At 48.3% G+C, this 15,979-nt stretch overlaps 1 protein-coding gene across 1 annotated transcript; it reads right to left on the bottom strand.

Moving 5' to 3' along the window:
- Positions 1 to 1,779: 1,779 nt before the first annotated feature.
- On the bottom strand, positions 1,780 to 2,769 carry MRGPRD (MAS related GPR family member D). Its single transcript, XM_004383634.1, has one exon. It carries the CDS (start codon positions 2,767 to 2,769, stop codon positions 1,780 to 1,782), a length of 990 nt encoding a protein of 329 aa, XP_004383691.1.
- Between the last annotated feature and the right edge of the window lie 13,210 nt (positions 2,770 to 15,979).

The following is a 15,979-nucleotide window of genomic DNA, read 5'->3' as shown; positions in this document are numbered from 1 at the left end:
GGCACATGGAGATCTCCAAGGAACGAGGAAGCAGAAGCTGAAGAGACAAGGACCTTTGTCCAGAGCTGACAGAGGGAGAAAGCCTTCGCCTGGAGCTAGCACCCGGAATTCGGACTTCTCGCCTCTTACACTGTGAGAAAATAACTTTCTGTTTGGTAAAGCCATCCATTTGCGGTGTCTCTTTTGTAGCAGTGCTAGGTAACTAAGACAGCCAGTACTGGTACTGGGTGTTCCCCTAGATGTCTGGAATGGCTGACAAAGAGCCCCTTCCCCTCCACCATGCTTCGCTGGGACACACAGACTGGGTGCCTGAGCGCTGGATGGGAAAGCAGGTGACCCAGGAAACTGGGGCAGCTCAGAGCTCACCTTCCCCTTCTAGGGGCCTGGACGGCCCCCACCTCAGGCCAATGAACACCAAGAGAAAGCCCAGGAAAGGGAGTCCTAGGAGACACTAGTACCTAAGGCCCAGGAATCTCTATTACTGACCCAGCACAAATCCCCAGGCTGCGAGATTTTATGAAATGGGTAATATTTTATAAATTATTAACGCGCTTTTCCTTTTTGAGTATAAGCCTTTGCCTTACTCAGCTTGAAGCTGCCATCTTTCCAGAGGAAACTGGGAATTGTCTCAGAAGGATGAAGAGGGAAAGAACAAGGCGTTTTCAGCCTCCAACATGCAAAATAGGATTATGTAGCAAGATGCCAACCTTGTAGGCCAGGCTACAATCTTGAGAGAGGATTTTTCACTTCCTGTCTGTATGAGTTTAGTGTGGCGGCTATAACAGAATACAGTTGCAAGCTGTTACCTGGCCTCTAACCAGAGGATGGAGTGCCTAGGGGGTGGGGTGCAAAGGGTTAATGTGCTCAGCTGCTAACCCAAAGGTTGGAGATTCAAGTCTACCCAGAGGCGCCGCTGAAGAACACCCAGAGACCTACTTGGGAAAAATCAGCCATTGAAAACCTTATGGAGCGCAGTTCTGCTCTGACACACACGAGGTCGCCATGAGTCCGAGTTGACAGCAACGGGTCCTGGAAACCAGAAGATATCCTCTCTGAACTGGAGATTGCATTTTATCCCCAGGGCTGAGCCGCAAGGTGAGGTCCAGGACATGTGTCCCGTGGAGGCTGTTATGAATTGAATTGTGTCCCCCAAAAAATGTGTGTAGCAACTTGGCTAGGTCATGATTCCTAGTATTGTATGATTGTGTTATTTTATGTGATGTCCTCATGTGTTGTAAATCCTATCACTGTGATGAGGTTATACTGATGAGGTTGACAAGATCAGTGTCTTAATGCAATCTCTTTTGAGATATAAAACAGACAAGTGAGCAGAGACACATGGGAACCTCATACCACCAAGAAAGCAGTGCCGGGAGCAGAGTGCGTCCTTTGGACCTGAGGTTCCTGAGCAGAGAAGCTCCCAGACCAAGGAAAGATTGATACATCACAAAGACCTTCCTCCAGAGCCAACAGAGAGAGAAAGCATTCCCCTGGAGCTGATGCCCTGAATTTGGACTTGTGGCCTACTGGACTGTGAGAGAATAAACTTCCCTTTGCTAAATCCATCCACTTGTGGTATCTCTGTTAGAGCAGCACTAGATGACTAAGACAGGGGCGTTGGTGGGCACGGTAGGGTAGTGACCCCAACATGGTGGGGTGCAAAGTGCCCAACAGCACTCCACACAAGCAGCATGGCAGGGACAGGCTGGGGTGGCAGCTCAACAGGTGCTAATCTCCCAGGCTAGGCTCGCCTGGGCGGGAACTATGGGTGACTGGCTCTCAGGACCCCACCTCATTGGTGCCCATCGATGACATCTCCTGGCCCTCCAGCTCCGGCTCCTCCCGCAGCACTCTGCTGAGTACAGCCCCCAGGGGCTCCCGCATGCTCCAGCTCCTCTGTCTGCCCACCAGGAAGTAGATGATGGGGTTGGCGCTGCTGCCCAGGGACGAGGATAGGCGCGACATGCTGACATACAGGGTCTCTATCTGAGAACGCAGGTTTACCCAGAAGAGGATGAACCAATAGATGCCGAGGGGCAGGGAGCAGACCAGGAACACCAGGACTGAGACCAAGATGACCACAAGCAACCTCGAGGGTCTGCGGTGCCACAGCTGGGCGCTTCTCTGGACCCGGACAAAGAGGATCACGCTAGACAGCGTCATCACAGGTGTGAAGATTCCCAGAATGAGGATGCTCAAGACAACATCCACAATTAAGCACTGATGATCATTATGATTCCTAAACTGGCTGCAGAAGAAGGAGGCCAGCGTGTTCATCAGGAGGGACAGCATCCAGGGCAGGGCGCACAGCACTGTCGACAGATGTCGCGGCCGGTGACACCTGTACCAGATGGGGAAGAGGACGGAGAGGCAGCGCTGAGTGCTGATGGCCGTCAGCAGGCTCAGGCCCGCCATGTATGCAAAGTACTTCACCCTTCTCATCACCTCTAAGGCCTTGACCCTCTTGTCCTGGAAGATGATTTCTGGACTCATTACATCCTGGAAGATGATTTCTAGACTTATCACTGAGGTCATGCAGAGGAGGAAGAGGAGGTCAGCCACCGCCAGGTTGAGGACGTAGATGCAGAAGGGAGTCTTCCGCACGCGGAAGCCCAGCAGCCAGATGACCAGACTGTTGCCCACCATCCCACACACGCAGGTAAGCATGGTCAGGGCGCTGAACATGAAGTAGGCTGCTTTCAACACATCTGTCCTGGTGCTGTTCAGGGTTGGCTGTGGGGTCTTGCTGCTGTTCAGAGTCTGGTTCATCCCTATGGAAGGAAGATGGACCAACATGAATGTCTGTGTTGCATGGATCTGGCTGTTTCTGTAAGCTCCCAAGTTAACTACTTTGTGGTTCTCAACCCAGGTTCTTTTAGCAACAGATGATGACCAGGAGGCCTCATACCTTCCCCACTCCCCTTGTTGCACCCAGCCTCCATCTGTCACAGACCCACCACAACGGATCTGAGGTTGTCGGAGATACTCTTCATCAGATTAGAAGTTCTCTTCTATTTTGAGTTTTTGATTACTTTTTAAAATCATGAAGAAGTGTTGGCTTTTATCAAATGCTTTTTTTACATTGATTGATAATTTTTCTCCTGCAATTGTCACATCCTGTGGATTAATGTTTTTCTTTTATTTTTTTTTAATTGGACCTGAGGTCCAAAGAGGAGAATTAATGACTTCCGTCAGCTTATGGCACACTCTGATTATCAGCCCATTAAGCATCTCATTTAGGTTGTCCCCTTCATCTCTGTCCCAACTTTCTTTCCCCTCTTCCCATGTTCTAATTTGTCCTTGGACATCTGTTGTTGGTAGTTGCTGTGAAGTCAGCTCCATCTCATGGTGACCTGTGTATAAGATCATTTTTGGTAAAGTGGAGAGTCAGGGCAAACAAGGGAAACCCTCAATGAGATGGATTGGCACAATGGCTACAGCAATGGGCTCAAACATACCAATGATCATGAAGATGGTGCAGGACTGGGCAACGTTTTGTTCTGTTGTACATAAGGTTACCATGATGGTCCAGAAATATTTTAATTTACCTAAGTGTTGTTGTGATTTAGAATTTATTCTTTTCTTTTGGTCACACAATAATATGTTTTTAGGACATATCCAGATTGCTGTATGGAAAAGTAGTTTATTGTGGCTTTCAAAATGTACGTTGGTCATGTTTTACTTATCCATTCCTTCACTGTGGATATCTACGTTGCTTCAACATCCTCATTGCCATAAAAACACTGTGTTGAACATCCTCATGATGTCCACATTTGACCTGACTCAGAATTTTTCTAGGATATATGCCTGGTGGTGGGATTGCTGGGTCGTAGGACACACGCAAATTTTGTTTTGATTAATATTGCCTGATTGTTTTTCTGAATGCCTGCTTCAGTTTTCACTTCCACCAGCAGGAGGAAGGTTCCCATTTCCCCATCTCTTTGCCAACATGTGCTCTAATGTGCTTTTCTCATTTTTGCCATCTGCTGGTTGCAAAGTGTTATCTTGTTTATGTTTTAATTTGCACTTCTCTGATTACAATGAGCCTGAGCATTCGTTTATATACCTGTTAGCCATTTGGATTTCCCCTTCTGTGAATTGCCTGTTCATGCCCTTTGCCCATTTTCCAATTGGGTTTCCTTTTTTTCCTCCTTGACTTCCAGGAGTTGTTTGTATTTCTAAGTTTTGACATTTACTGGGTGTCATGGATCAAACTGTGTCCCCCCAAAATATCTGTCAACTTGATAGACCATGATTCCCAGTATTGTGTGGTTGTCCACCATTTTGTGATCTGATGTGATTATCCTATGTGTTGTAAATCCTACCTCCATGATATTAATGAGGCAGGATTAGAGGCAGTTATGCTAATGAGGCAGGACTCAATCTACAAGATTAGTTAGTGTCTTGAGCCAATCTCTCTTTTGAGATATAAAAGAGAAAAGTGAGCAGAGCAATGTGGGGACCTCATACCACTAAGAAACAAGAGCCAGGAGAATAACGCTTCTTTTGGACCTGGTGTCCCTGTGCTGAGAAGCTCCTTGACTGGGGAAGACTGATGACAAGGACCTTTCCCCAGAGCCAACAGAGAGAGAAAGCCTTCCCCTGGAGCTGGCACCCTGAACTCGAACTTCTAGCTTCCTAGACTGTGAGAGAATAAATTTCTCTTTGTTAAAGCCATCCACTTGTGGTATTTCTGTTATAGCAGCACTAGATAACTAAGACACTGGGTTTAGACATTGCAGAAATTTCTCTTTGAAAACTGTCTTCAGCCTGGCAACTTAATCTATTGTGAACTTTGGTGGACAGACACTCTTGATCTTGGTATAACCAAGTCCATCAAATATCCACCATGAAATGCTGTGCCTTTTGGATCTTAAGTCATTCCACATTATGTGGAGCCTCAGGTGAAAAGAGGCAGCAAGCCTGGCCCTGGGGACAGACACGCGATATTCCTAGATTCTGAGTCAACTTGGGCTCCACGTAGACCACCTGGTGGTAAGGGAAATGGTTGCTTTTTTCCTTACCTATATTTTGGTCAATGTGGGGCTCAAGGCATTGGAAGCGGGATTTGTAAGAGTCTGATCTGCCACTTCTCATCCTGGGGTTTGGAAAGAAGCAAAGCTTTGGGAAATGGTCGTGGCCTCAACTAGTTTCCATTACAGGCTTGCATGATCATAGGAAGGCTTCTGGGCCACACTGACTTTTAGGATTCTGTTTTATCTTCTCTATTGACTTACTAGCTACATCACTTTGTTTACAAAATTTTGGTGGTTACTATTTGCATCTTTCCACCACCAATCTGTCAATTTGTCATACTATGGTGGCTTGTGTGTTGCTATGATGCTGGAAGCTATACCACTAGTATTTCAAATACCAGTAAGGTCACCATGGCGGACAGGTTTCAGTGGAGTTTCCAGACTCAGTTAGACTAGGAAGAAAGGACTGATTATCTACTTCCAAAAATTAGCCAGTGAAAACCCTATGGATCAGAACAGAATATTGTCCGTCTGGACTCAAACATACCAACAATCATGAAGACGGCACAGGACTGGGAGACATTTCATTCTGTTATACATAAAGTCACCATGAGTTGGAGCTGACTCCACGGCAGCTAACAACAACACTTTGCATCACAATCTACCTTCAAATATTTTTATACCACTTTATGTATAATGTAAGAACCTTGCACCATTATATCCATTTCCCTCCTCCCATCTTTTGTGCTATTATCACCATACATGTTACTTTACGTATATTATAATCCCCACAAGGCACTGTTATCATTTTGTTCTAAACAGTCAATTATCTTTTAAAGAAATGAAAAAAATTTAAAAAATGTATTTAATATTTATCCACACATGCTCTGCATTCCTTTCGGTGGATCTGAGTTTCTATCTGGTAACATTTTTGTTTAGTCTAAAGAAACTCCTTTAACATTTCTTGTAGTAAAGGTCTGCTAGCAACAAATTCTCTCAGCTTTGTTTTAAAATGTTTTATCTCACCTTCATTTCTGAAGGATATTTTTCTCTGGATAAAGAATTTTAGGGTGATTGTTTTCTTTCAGTATTTTAAATATGTAATTTCATGGTCTTCTGGCTTGCATAGTTTCTGTCAAGAAGTCTGTGATAATTCTTATTCTTCTTCCTCCTTTTTTTCCCTTCTGACTGTTTGAAGGTTTTCTCTTTATGGCTAATATGGGTATGATAAGGGTCTGATACGGTTTTGTGTAGTTTTCTTTGTGTCCAGTGGGCTAATTGGGCATCTTGGATTTGAGGGTTTATTATTTTCAATGAGACTGGAAAATCTTAACCATTTTTTTCTTCAGATACCTTTTATGCACTCCACTCCCTTCCCCTCTTTTTGGAATTCCAATTAAACATGTTAGATTTCTTGATATTGTCCCACAGTTTACTGAAGCTCTGTTTATTCATTTTCCCCCATGTGCTTCACTTTGAATGGTTTCTATTGCCCTTTCTTCAAGTTCACTAGTCTTTTCTTCTATAGTTTCTACTGTAAATCCAATCCAGTACATTTTTTGTTCCACATATTATATTTTCAGCTCTAGAAGTTTCATTTGGTTCTTACTTATATCTTCTGTTTTTCTCCACAGTATGTTCATGTTTTCCTTTAAAACCTTGAGCATTTTTTTGTTGTTTTTGTTAAGGGCTTGATTTTTTAATTTAAGGGAATGGATGCATGCTAAGAACTTGAAGACAAGAATGGCGTGCATTTGTGTGAGCAGTGCCTGTTACAGAATGAGTCTTAACTGTTCTGATTAACTGCAAATACTTCCTTAATATGGAGGATCAGAATGTTGAGCTGCAGAGGGAGGTAGTTCTCAGTCTCCCCAGCAGGTGAGCTGCTAAGCTGCTTTCCATTACACCTTACAATGTGCCCCCAGAACCAATTCTCCCAGACTTGCAGACTCAGAAACCTCATTTATTAGCACACACTGAGTGGGCCCTCCCCTGCGGGAGGGTTCACATTAACCAAATATACCAACTTGTATGTACTAGAAATCAAAACCAAACCCACCACATTCGAGTGGATTCCAATTCAGAGCGACCCTATATGACAGAGTAGAACTGCCCCATAGGAAAACCTTGAGCATTTTTATAATAATTGTTTAAAATTCTTAGTCTATAATTTCCATCTTTGCTGTCATTTCTGGATCTCTTTCTCTTTATTAATTTTACTCCTGTTATGGACCCATTTTGCTGCTTCTTAACATGTCTAGTAATATTTGATTAGATTCTGGACATTGTTAATTTTACATTGTTGAATGTCTGGATTTTGTTGCCTTCCTTTGAAGATTGGTGGGCTTGTTATGGCTGGCATTTAATTTACATGCAGATTGTGCTTGATCCTTTCAACACTTGTTTTTCAGTTTTGTTAGTGGAGGTCTACAGTAGCATTAGAGTGACCTTTATGGGCCCTCTACCAAATGTCCCAGGTGTCCAGTAAGGTCCTTCCAGTCTGGCTCATCTGAACTTGAACATCCCCTAGCACTGTGCGAGCTCTTGGAATTGTTTAGCTGACATCTCCTCAGTAGTATTTCTTTGCCCAGCCTCATGGAATTTCATTCTAGGGATGCACGGCTTAGTTTTCAAACAAAGACTCAAGAGGACCCCTGTGCAGACTTTTGGAGTTCTTTCTTTAAGTAGCACACCTCATTCTCTCTGGTACTCTGTCTCAAAAATTTCAGCACCTTCAATCTCCCTGAAATCTGACTTTTGTCTCCTTAACTCAAAAAGACCACCATACTCCACTTGGCTTCCCCCACTTCATGTGCCACCATCCAGAAAGCTAGAATAATCATAGACTCACCATCTGAGTGGTGTCCTTATAAAAGAGGAGAAGAGACACAGACAGAGACAGAGGAAAGAGGGTCATGTGAAAATGCATCTACATGACAGTGAATGCCTGGGGCTGCCAGAAGCCCAGAGAGACAAGAAAGGATCTTCTCCTAGAGCCTTCAGAGAGAGCGTGGCCCTGTTGACATCCTTAATTTGGACTTCTATCCTCCAGAACTGTGTGGTATTTTGTTACTGCACTACTAGAAACTAATACAAATACTATGGAGAAAGACAGACACGTTCCCGCCTGCGGGGAGATGATGTTCTCCAGGAGACAGAGCTGATAAGCAAGAAGACAAATGAACAATGAGTTCCAGATTGTGATTACTGTTAGAGAGATTGTGACAACTGTGACATAGAAGCTCCTAGAAATAACTCTTGTAGATAACAGAGGGGGACAAAGGGGAGGTGGTCTCTGAAGGCTCCTCCAAGGTGGGAGCCAGCTGTTGAGCATAGGGTACCAAGGACATGTTGATGGGATTTGTTGTGATGGGGACAGAGAAATGAGAATGGAGATAAGAGGTTTTCTTTCTAAGAACAATATTACCGCAGGCTTGTGTGTGACGAGAGAGGTTCAGGAGAGAGGGAAAAACTGCAGGAGAGGTTTCCTTGGGGAGGTGATGGGGAGGACCCTGTGCCCAGCAGGGTGGGGCTCAGCGAAGAGCTGGGGGATACAGTTGGGTAATCTGGGCTGCAGATGAAGACAGGTGGGTCCATGAGGGTGGGCAGAGGACACTGCCCTGTATTGGCTCCTGCTCTCTCAGTGACGACAGAAAGGACATCAAGTATTGGACTGAGGAAAGGAAAGGAACAGGGGTTTGGGGGGACAGAGGAGAGAGAAGCTCTGATCCCAATGAAATGAAATCATAGACTGTGAATATCCCTAATAATAATTAAGAACACATAGATCATGTAAGGACTGATTACTTGTTTTTGCCTGGCTTCTCCGAAGCTGTGTGGGGGTGGTATGGAGGGTACAGGTCTTGGTTACCCATGAGTCAGGGACTGGAATACAGTGGGTTCTCCATAAATGGTGTCAGTGACTTCCGGGCTTCTGCTGTGTGCTCCCTATACACCCCGACTTTCCACTGGGGTGATCGGGCCCTTTAGACTGTCTGCTCCCCAGATGGGCATTTTGTCCTGATTCCTTCCATGCATCGGTTTCCTGGAGTGGCTGTAACAAAATACCACTAAGTGGGCAGCTTTAAACAACAGAAATTCATTCGCTCACAGTTCTGGAGGCCAGAAGGCCAAAATCAAGGTGTTAGCAGGGCTGTGCTGCCTCCGAAGGCTCTAGGGGAGGGTCCTTCCTCGTATCTGCCAGCTTCTGGTGGCCCAGGTGTTCCTTGGCTTGTGGCTGCGTCCCTCCCGTCTCCACCTCCATCTTTACGGGATGGTCTTTCCTCTGTGTCTGTCTTCTCTCTTCGATAAAGACACCGCTCAGATTCTGTTAGGACCCACACTACCTCAGTAGACTCATGCTAATTCCGTTGGCAAAGACTACTTCCAAATAAGGTCACATTCACAGGTGGGGGTGGGGGTTGGGATTTGGACACGTCTTTTTGGAGGACACAGTTTACCCCATCCTGTTTTCTCTGTCCCCTTGTCCCAGCTCATTGCCTGCACAGAGTAAATGCTCAGTAAATCCTCGCTGATGAATGAACAAGTGAGCTCGGGATGGATCACACCAGGGCTTAGCTCCCCACATGCCCTCTGAGGAGAACAAAGCACCGTCATCCTCCCTGCCCCAGCTGCCTCAATGGGCGGTGGACACTGGACTTGGGAGAAACAGTGGACACCCACAAAGTGCTCGCATTGCCCAGCCCAGTTCACTCTGGTCTGTTCTTGAGCCGTCTCTTCCCAAGGGGAGTCCAGGGCATCAGAGTCCTCCTGTGCCCCCGCCCAGCTGTAACGGCACTCAGTGCTTATGCGTGGAGTGCCTGACAGCCTGACATACAGACGGCAGACAGACTGCCCAGCCCTGTGGGCCACGCCCTTCCGTGTGCTGCCTGGGGTTCTTTGAATGGCTCTAATCTTGAGGTTTGCCCCCCCCACCCCCCACCTCCCCACCACTGGGAAAAGTCCTGACTTGTGCTCAGCTGCCCTCCCAGGTAATCAATCAGGAAGAAGACCTCAGAGATGGCTCCAGCATGAAGGGACATGATCATCACTCATGCTGTGAAGGGGTCACCCTGGGTCCCAGAAGCAGCTTGCTTCTTGCTCCATGACATGAGCAGATGGAAAATGTAACCATCCCTTCAGTGTCACTCCTGGGTGACTCACAGAAGATGGAGACCCATGGAAGCAGGGGCACTAATAACACACCCCTACTTGGGTCAGGACTAGGGGAGGCCAATGTGCCCCACCTAAGTGGGAGACCTCTTGAAGTCACGCTCTCTGGGGCCCTGCTGGCCTCACCTCGTTCCAGCCCTGCTGCCCCCAGGGACAGAGGCTCTCTGTGTGCCAGGCGCCAGGCTAGGTGACAAATCTCATTGTCTCTTTAATATTGGGGAGGTCATTTTTGTCGTCCCAGCTTTACTTAGAAGACAACGAGGCTCAGGGAGGTTGGGGCATGTGTGCAGGTCCCCAGATGGTACCTGGCATAGCAGGGATGCCCACCTGAGTCCAGTAGGACCTCAAGGTACCTGCCGTGACTGCTCTGCTCTCCTGCCTCACCTAAGAGAGAAACAGAGACCTCTCACCTGCTCCTGGGGCACCCCGTCCTCAGGAAGGTGCCGGCATGCTCCAGCCGCTCTTGGAGGCCTCGAGTTCTGACACCCGGGCCGTCCCAGCTCCGTCCGAGCCCGTCCCAGCTCCGTCTGAGCCCTGCGTGTCTTCCTCTGGGCAGGGCTGCCCTGGGCTTCTCTACTAACCCTGAGGTCTGTCTCTGGGACCCCAGAGAATCTTCACTTGGCTCCCTCTGCCAAGCGGAAGGGCCATTGGAGTATAATTGCTGGGAGGGTGTATAAATGCAGGAGCCTCCCCACGCGGGTGCAGGAATACTAGCCGGCTGGCTAGGGGCTAATGGACCCAACCACACAGCCTGCCCAGGGGACAGCGGGGTTGCAGGGAAATGGAGAAGGAGGCTGGCGCCCAGTAATGGCCTCCTCTGTGCAGCTGTCCTGGGACAGCCAAGGAGACCTGAGAGCATTAGTGGGCCTGGAGTCGGGGAGTGAGGGTGTGGCTGGGAGAGAAAGGGGCTCTCTCCATCTGGGAAAGGCCATTAGGACCACCCCCAGTCGCCCACACGGACGGCTGCTCTGTTGATGGACATGATGATGTGCTAACACCGCTCATTGGGGGCGGGGAGGACGTAGCGCTGGACAGGGAGCCCCAGGGCCTTATTTCAAGTCCAAGGTCTGCCGCTTGTGGGCTGGGTAACTGCCAGCTTAGACAACCTCTCTGAGCCTCAGAGCCCTCACTGAGATGCTACAATCCCCTCCAGGGAGTCAGGGAGCGGAGAATCAGATGAGATAACAGGTAAGCCACAAGAGAAAGGAGGGAGGGGTTAGTTCAGTCTGGTTGATGACCTTTTCCCCAAATGGCCGTGTCCACTCCCCTGCCTGGTAACGAAGAACCGAGGTGTGACCGGGTCCCCTAGAGTGAGGTTGACCTGTGACCTGCATCACTACTGGACCTGAGCGGGTGTTGGGTGACTGACCCTTGGCTGATGCTCTAGGAGGATCCCAGAACTGTCACCGTACTAATTCTCACTGCCCTGCCCTGGAGGTGAAGGCAGGGTAGGAGTGGGAGATGTTGGGCATCAGGCTTTGAGAAAACTGTGAGTGAAGGAAGAATAAGTGGGACTCCAGTGTTGAAATGATGACAGAGGTGACCTGGGGCCAGGAGGCTCCACTCTGCTGCACAGATGACCCCAGTGGACATGGACCCTCCTGGGTTTGCAGTAACAGCCAGACTCTCATGGGCTCTTTGTTTTGGGTTTGCTGACCTGGGGCTATGGTGGACCTCTTACCACCAAGAGGTGAGACCCAGACTGAGAATGGAGCCAAGAGAGGAACACAAGGCTGCAGACTCAAGAGAGAGAGAGACTGAGTGCCCAAGAGAACACGAGATCCTGAAGACAGGGACTCTGACGTCCTTGTATTCCAATGCCTAGAACAGTGCCTCACACTTCTTGACTGATTACTGATTGACTGACAGACAGCCCAGATCCAGGGACCTGGATCCTGCTGTTCCTGGGTCCACCCCCACATGGGTTTGTCAGTAACATGAGTCAACCCATTCCCTGTGTGCATGTACCAGAGTGTATGTGCATGGGGAGGAGGTCAGCTTCAATTGTGTTTCTGTCACTTCCTCCCTCCACAGAGGAGGTAGTAGTGCCTGGAGGAGCAGAGAGCAATGCTGCAGATGCCAGCTTTCCACTGTGCAGTGTGCTGGATCTGGTGGGAGGACGGCGAGGGTTGGAAGGCCCCGTTTTTTGCCAGGAAACACTGTGGTGGCACTGTGACTCACACAGGCCAATTTTTCCGTGAATCTTAATTTTGTGAGCTGTGCCCTGTTGCGTTTCAAGTATTCCAACTTTCAAGCTTCTTCTGGCTTAAATATAGTAATTTTGTCCTTGCATTCTTGGTTGTTTTGATTCGGGAAGCTCTCTGCCAGATGCTTGCATTGCTCCTTGGTCGTTCTCTTTTTTAATAGGCTTTATTTTTCAGAGCAGTTTGAGGTTTATGGAAAAGTGCAGAGAGTACAGAGAGTTCCCGGCTGTTCCCTCTCCCCTTGCACGTGGTTTCGTCTGCTATTCACATCTTGCATTCCTGTAATACATCTGTTACAATGAATGAACCAATGTTGATACATTATTACAGGTAGTCCCCAGGGTTACCAACTTTTGATTTATGGACAACTCCTCCCTGCCCTTTAATGTTATGTAAATATGCCCTCACTTTGAAACAATTGAACCAACCCCTACTCACAACAAATTCTTCATCTCCATCACCTTCTCTTGCTGCGGGTGCAGCTTTTAAGTAATTGAAAAGGCGTCGAGCTTTTCCTTGCAGTAAAGCAAGGCTAAATAAAAACCGTATGCACCTGTTCTTACTTACCTACAAATTTGACTTAAAGACACAGTTAGGAGCGGATCTCGTTCGTAACCCAGAACTGTCTGTATTAAGTAAAGCCCACAGTTTACATGAGGGTTCACTCCTTGTGAGGTGCAGTCCTGTGGGTTTCGACAAATGTTTTCTGTCCTGTGTCCACTGTTACAGTAACGTACAGAATAGTTTCACTGCTCTAAAAATGCCCTGTGCTTCACCTGTGCGTCTCTCCCTCCTCCTCCCCCGGAGCCCCTGGCAACGGCCAACCTGTTCGCTTTCTCTATAGTTTTGCCTTTTGCGGAATGTCGTATTGTTGGGCTCCCATAGTATGTCACTTTCTTGGGCTGGCTTCTTCCACTTGGCAATATGCAACTTCCTGGCCTTTTTCCCAAAATGTTTAAGGGTACATTTCCCTGGGCCTGGTCTTCTCCTCATACGTTGAGAGGGTGGGCTGCAATGGACCCCATCTCTCTGTCCCACCTTCTAGAAGCAGCCACCGTTCCTGGGAAGGAGGAATTGTCTTGGTCATCTAGTGCTGCTATAACAGAAATACCACAAGTGGATGGTTTTAACAAAGAGAGGTTTATTTCCTTACAGTAAAGTAGGCTAAAAGTCTGAATTCAGTGTGTCAGCTCCAGGGGAAGGCTTCCTCTCTCTGTCTGCCTTCTCATCAATGCTCCCCCAGACTAGGAGCTTCTCAGCGCAGGGACCCCGGTCCAAAGGACGCACTCTGCTACCAGCACTGCTTTCTTGATGTTATGAAGTCCCCCTGTCTCTCTGCTCACTTCTGTCTTTTATAGCTCAAGAGATTGCCTCAGGACACAATCCAGTCTTGTGGATCAGGTCCTGCCTTACTAATTAATACAACTGCCACCCATCCACCCATCCTCCCTCATTAACATTACAGAGGCAGGTTTACAACATCCAGGAAAATCACACAGTACCAGGAGTCATGGCCTAGCCAAATTGATACACACATTTTTGGGGGGACATAATTCAAACCATGACAGGAATCGTCTTGGCTGATTTCATTCACAGGATCCTGACCAAGCTGTGCACATGGGAAAAGGTCTTGGGCTTAAAAATTCTGGCATAAAATATAAAAACAAGTTATCTCAAAACCACAGCTGGCAAGGGATTCGGGAGAGCTGGACTGACTCCAGACAGGCCTCTTCCTCTTTTACTGACGGAAGGTGAGGACAGGAAGTGGCAAAGGTCTCGGGTTGCTTTGGGGTGCCATGTGTTGGAGACGGAGCCCTGGTTGCTCAGTGATTAAGAGCTCGGCTGCTAACCAAAAGGTTGGCAGTTTGAATCCTATGGGGCCGTTCTAATTTGTCCTATAGGGTCACTATGAGTTGGAATTGACTCCACTGAAATGGGTTGGTCTGTTGGTTGGCGCTGGACACACCCCTTTACCGCTCCCCGCTTTGTTTCAGAGGCCCACGGCTGGAAACTGAGCTGTCCCCTCACGTGGCCGCCACAGACTGTGGAAATCAACAAGGCTGTTGTCTGGGGTGTTGTTGGGCTGGGCTGGGCGGATCCTGTCTGGCCCTGTATCACCCTGGGACCCCAAACAAAAGTCAGAGGCTGAGCTTCCAGGGAACAAGCCGACCACTGTGCCAGGGGCCGCTGGGTGGTGACCAGTGCTGTCCACGAGAGCTTGGTGTGACTGCCCTTGGACAAGAAGCCCTTTGTGAGCGCCAGCACCCAGGACTGTTGCTAACCATGTGTGCCCCGAAACACTGATGTGCAGAGGACATGAGCTATGCACGTGAGCCTCTCAGCCCGGGCCCCGTGATGGTTTACCAGGTGCCAGTTGCCATCGAAGGGACCCCACCTCACGGCGCCCTCATGTGTGTCAGACTAGAACTGTGCTCCATAGGATTTTCCGTGGCTGATTTTTTGGAAGGAGATCGCCAGGCCTTTCTTCCTAGGCACCTCCGGGTGGACTCGAATGGTGAACCCTTCCCTTAGCAGTGAGCCTGTTAACTGCTTGCAGACCCCAGGGACTCCCAGCACACAGTAGGTTCTCAATGAATGGTGCTTGTCGCCTGGATCACAGTGTTGGGGTTGGCTGCTCACCCATAAAGGTCCCTCCTTCACGGACCACCTGCCCAGGATGCCTAGCCAGGCCACGTGGGCGGTGCCAGGCTCTGCCCCAGGTGCTTTACTCCAGCTCCTCGAGGTAGCTGTAGAATCCAGGGAAACCAAGGCACAGCCAGACCGAGGTCCTGCGGCTGTGCAGTTGCCCTGTGTCTTAGTCATCTAGTGCTGCTCTAACAGAAATACCACGAGTGGAAGGCTTTACAGAGAGAAATTTATTCTCTCACAGTCCAGTAGGCTACAAGTCCAAATTCAGGGCATCAGCTCCAGGGGAACGCTTTCTCCTTCGGCTCTGGAGGAAGGTCTGTGTCATCAGTCTTCCTTTGGTCTGGGAGCTTCTGTGCGCAGGAACCTCAGGTCCAAAGGACGCGCTCTGCTCCCGGCACTGCTTTCTTGGTGGTACGAGGTTCCCCTGTGTCTCTGCTCACTTCTCTCTTTTATATCTCAAAAGAGATTGCATTAAGACACTAACCTTGTCAACCTCATCAGTATAACCTCATCACAGTGATAGAATTTATAACCCATGAGGAGATCACATATAATCTCATCATAGTGGGAGAGTTTACAACACATAAGGACATCACATCAGATAACACAATCGTACAATACTGGGAATCATGACCTAGCCAAGTTGCTACACACATTTTTTGGGGGACACAATTCAGTCCATGACACCCTGCCTCCTTGATGCTTGCTCTTGACTTTCCAAGTTGGACCAGTTTATCCCTTGCATTATCAGAAGCAATCGCCAGGCCTTTATTCCGAGGCGCCAACCTTGTGGTTAGTAGTCGGGTACTTAACCCTTTGTGCCACCCAGGGACCCTATCTAAAAGAGTGTGCTTCTCCAGCTGCACATTTTTGTAATGATAACGGATGACAAGAAGCGTGAGAAAGCTTAGAGCCCCGTCCTGTCCCGTGGCCCCACCCCTGCCCTCCACACCCTCACCCCCACGCTGCACTTCATGT

This window comes from Trichechus manatus, unplaced genomic scaffold (genome assembly GCF_000243295.1).
Source record: "Trichechus manatus latirostris isolate Lorelei unplaced genomic scaffold, TriManLat1.0 scaffold00113, whole genome shotgun sequence".
Taxonomy (NCBI): domain Eukaryota; kingdom Metazoa; phylum Chordata; class Mammalia; order Sirenia; family Trichechidae; genus Trichechus; species Trichechus manatus.
The sequence above is the reverse complement of the archived record's forward strand: the minus strand, read 5'-3'. Positions and strand labels throughout refer to the sequence as shown.

Excerpts from the sequence above, each read along its gene's own strand:
- MRGPRD (XM_004383634.1), bottom strand. The coding sequence starts at position 2,769 with ATGAACCAGACTCTGAACAGCAGCAAGACCCCACAGCCAACCCTGAAC.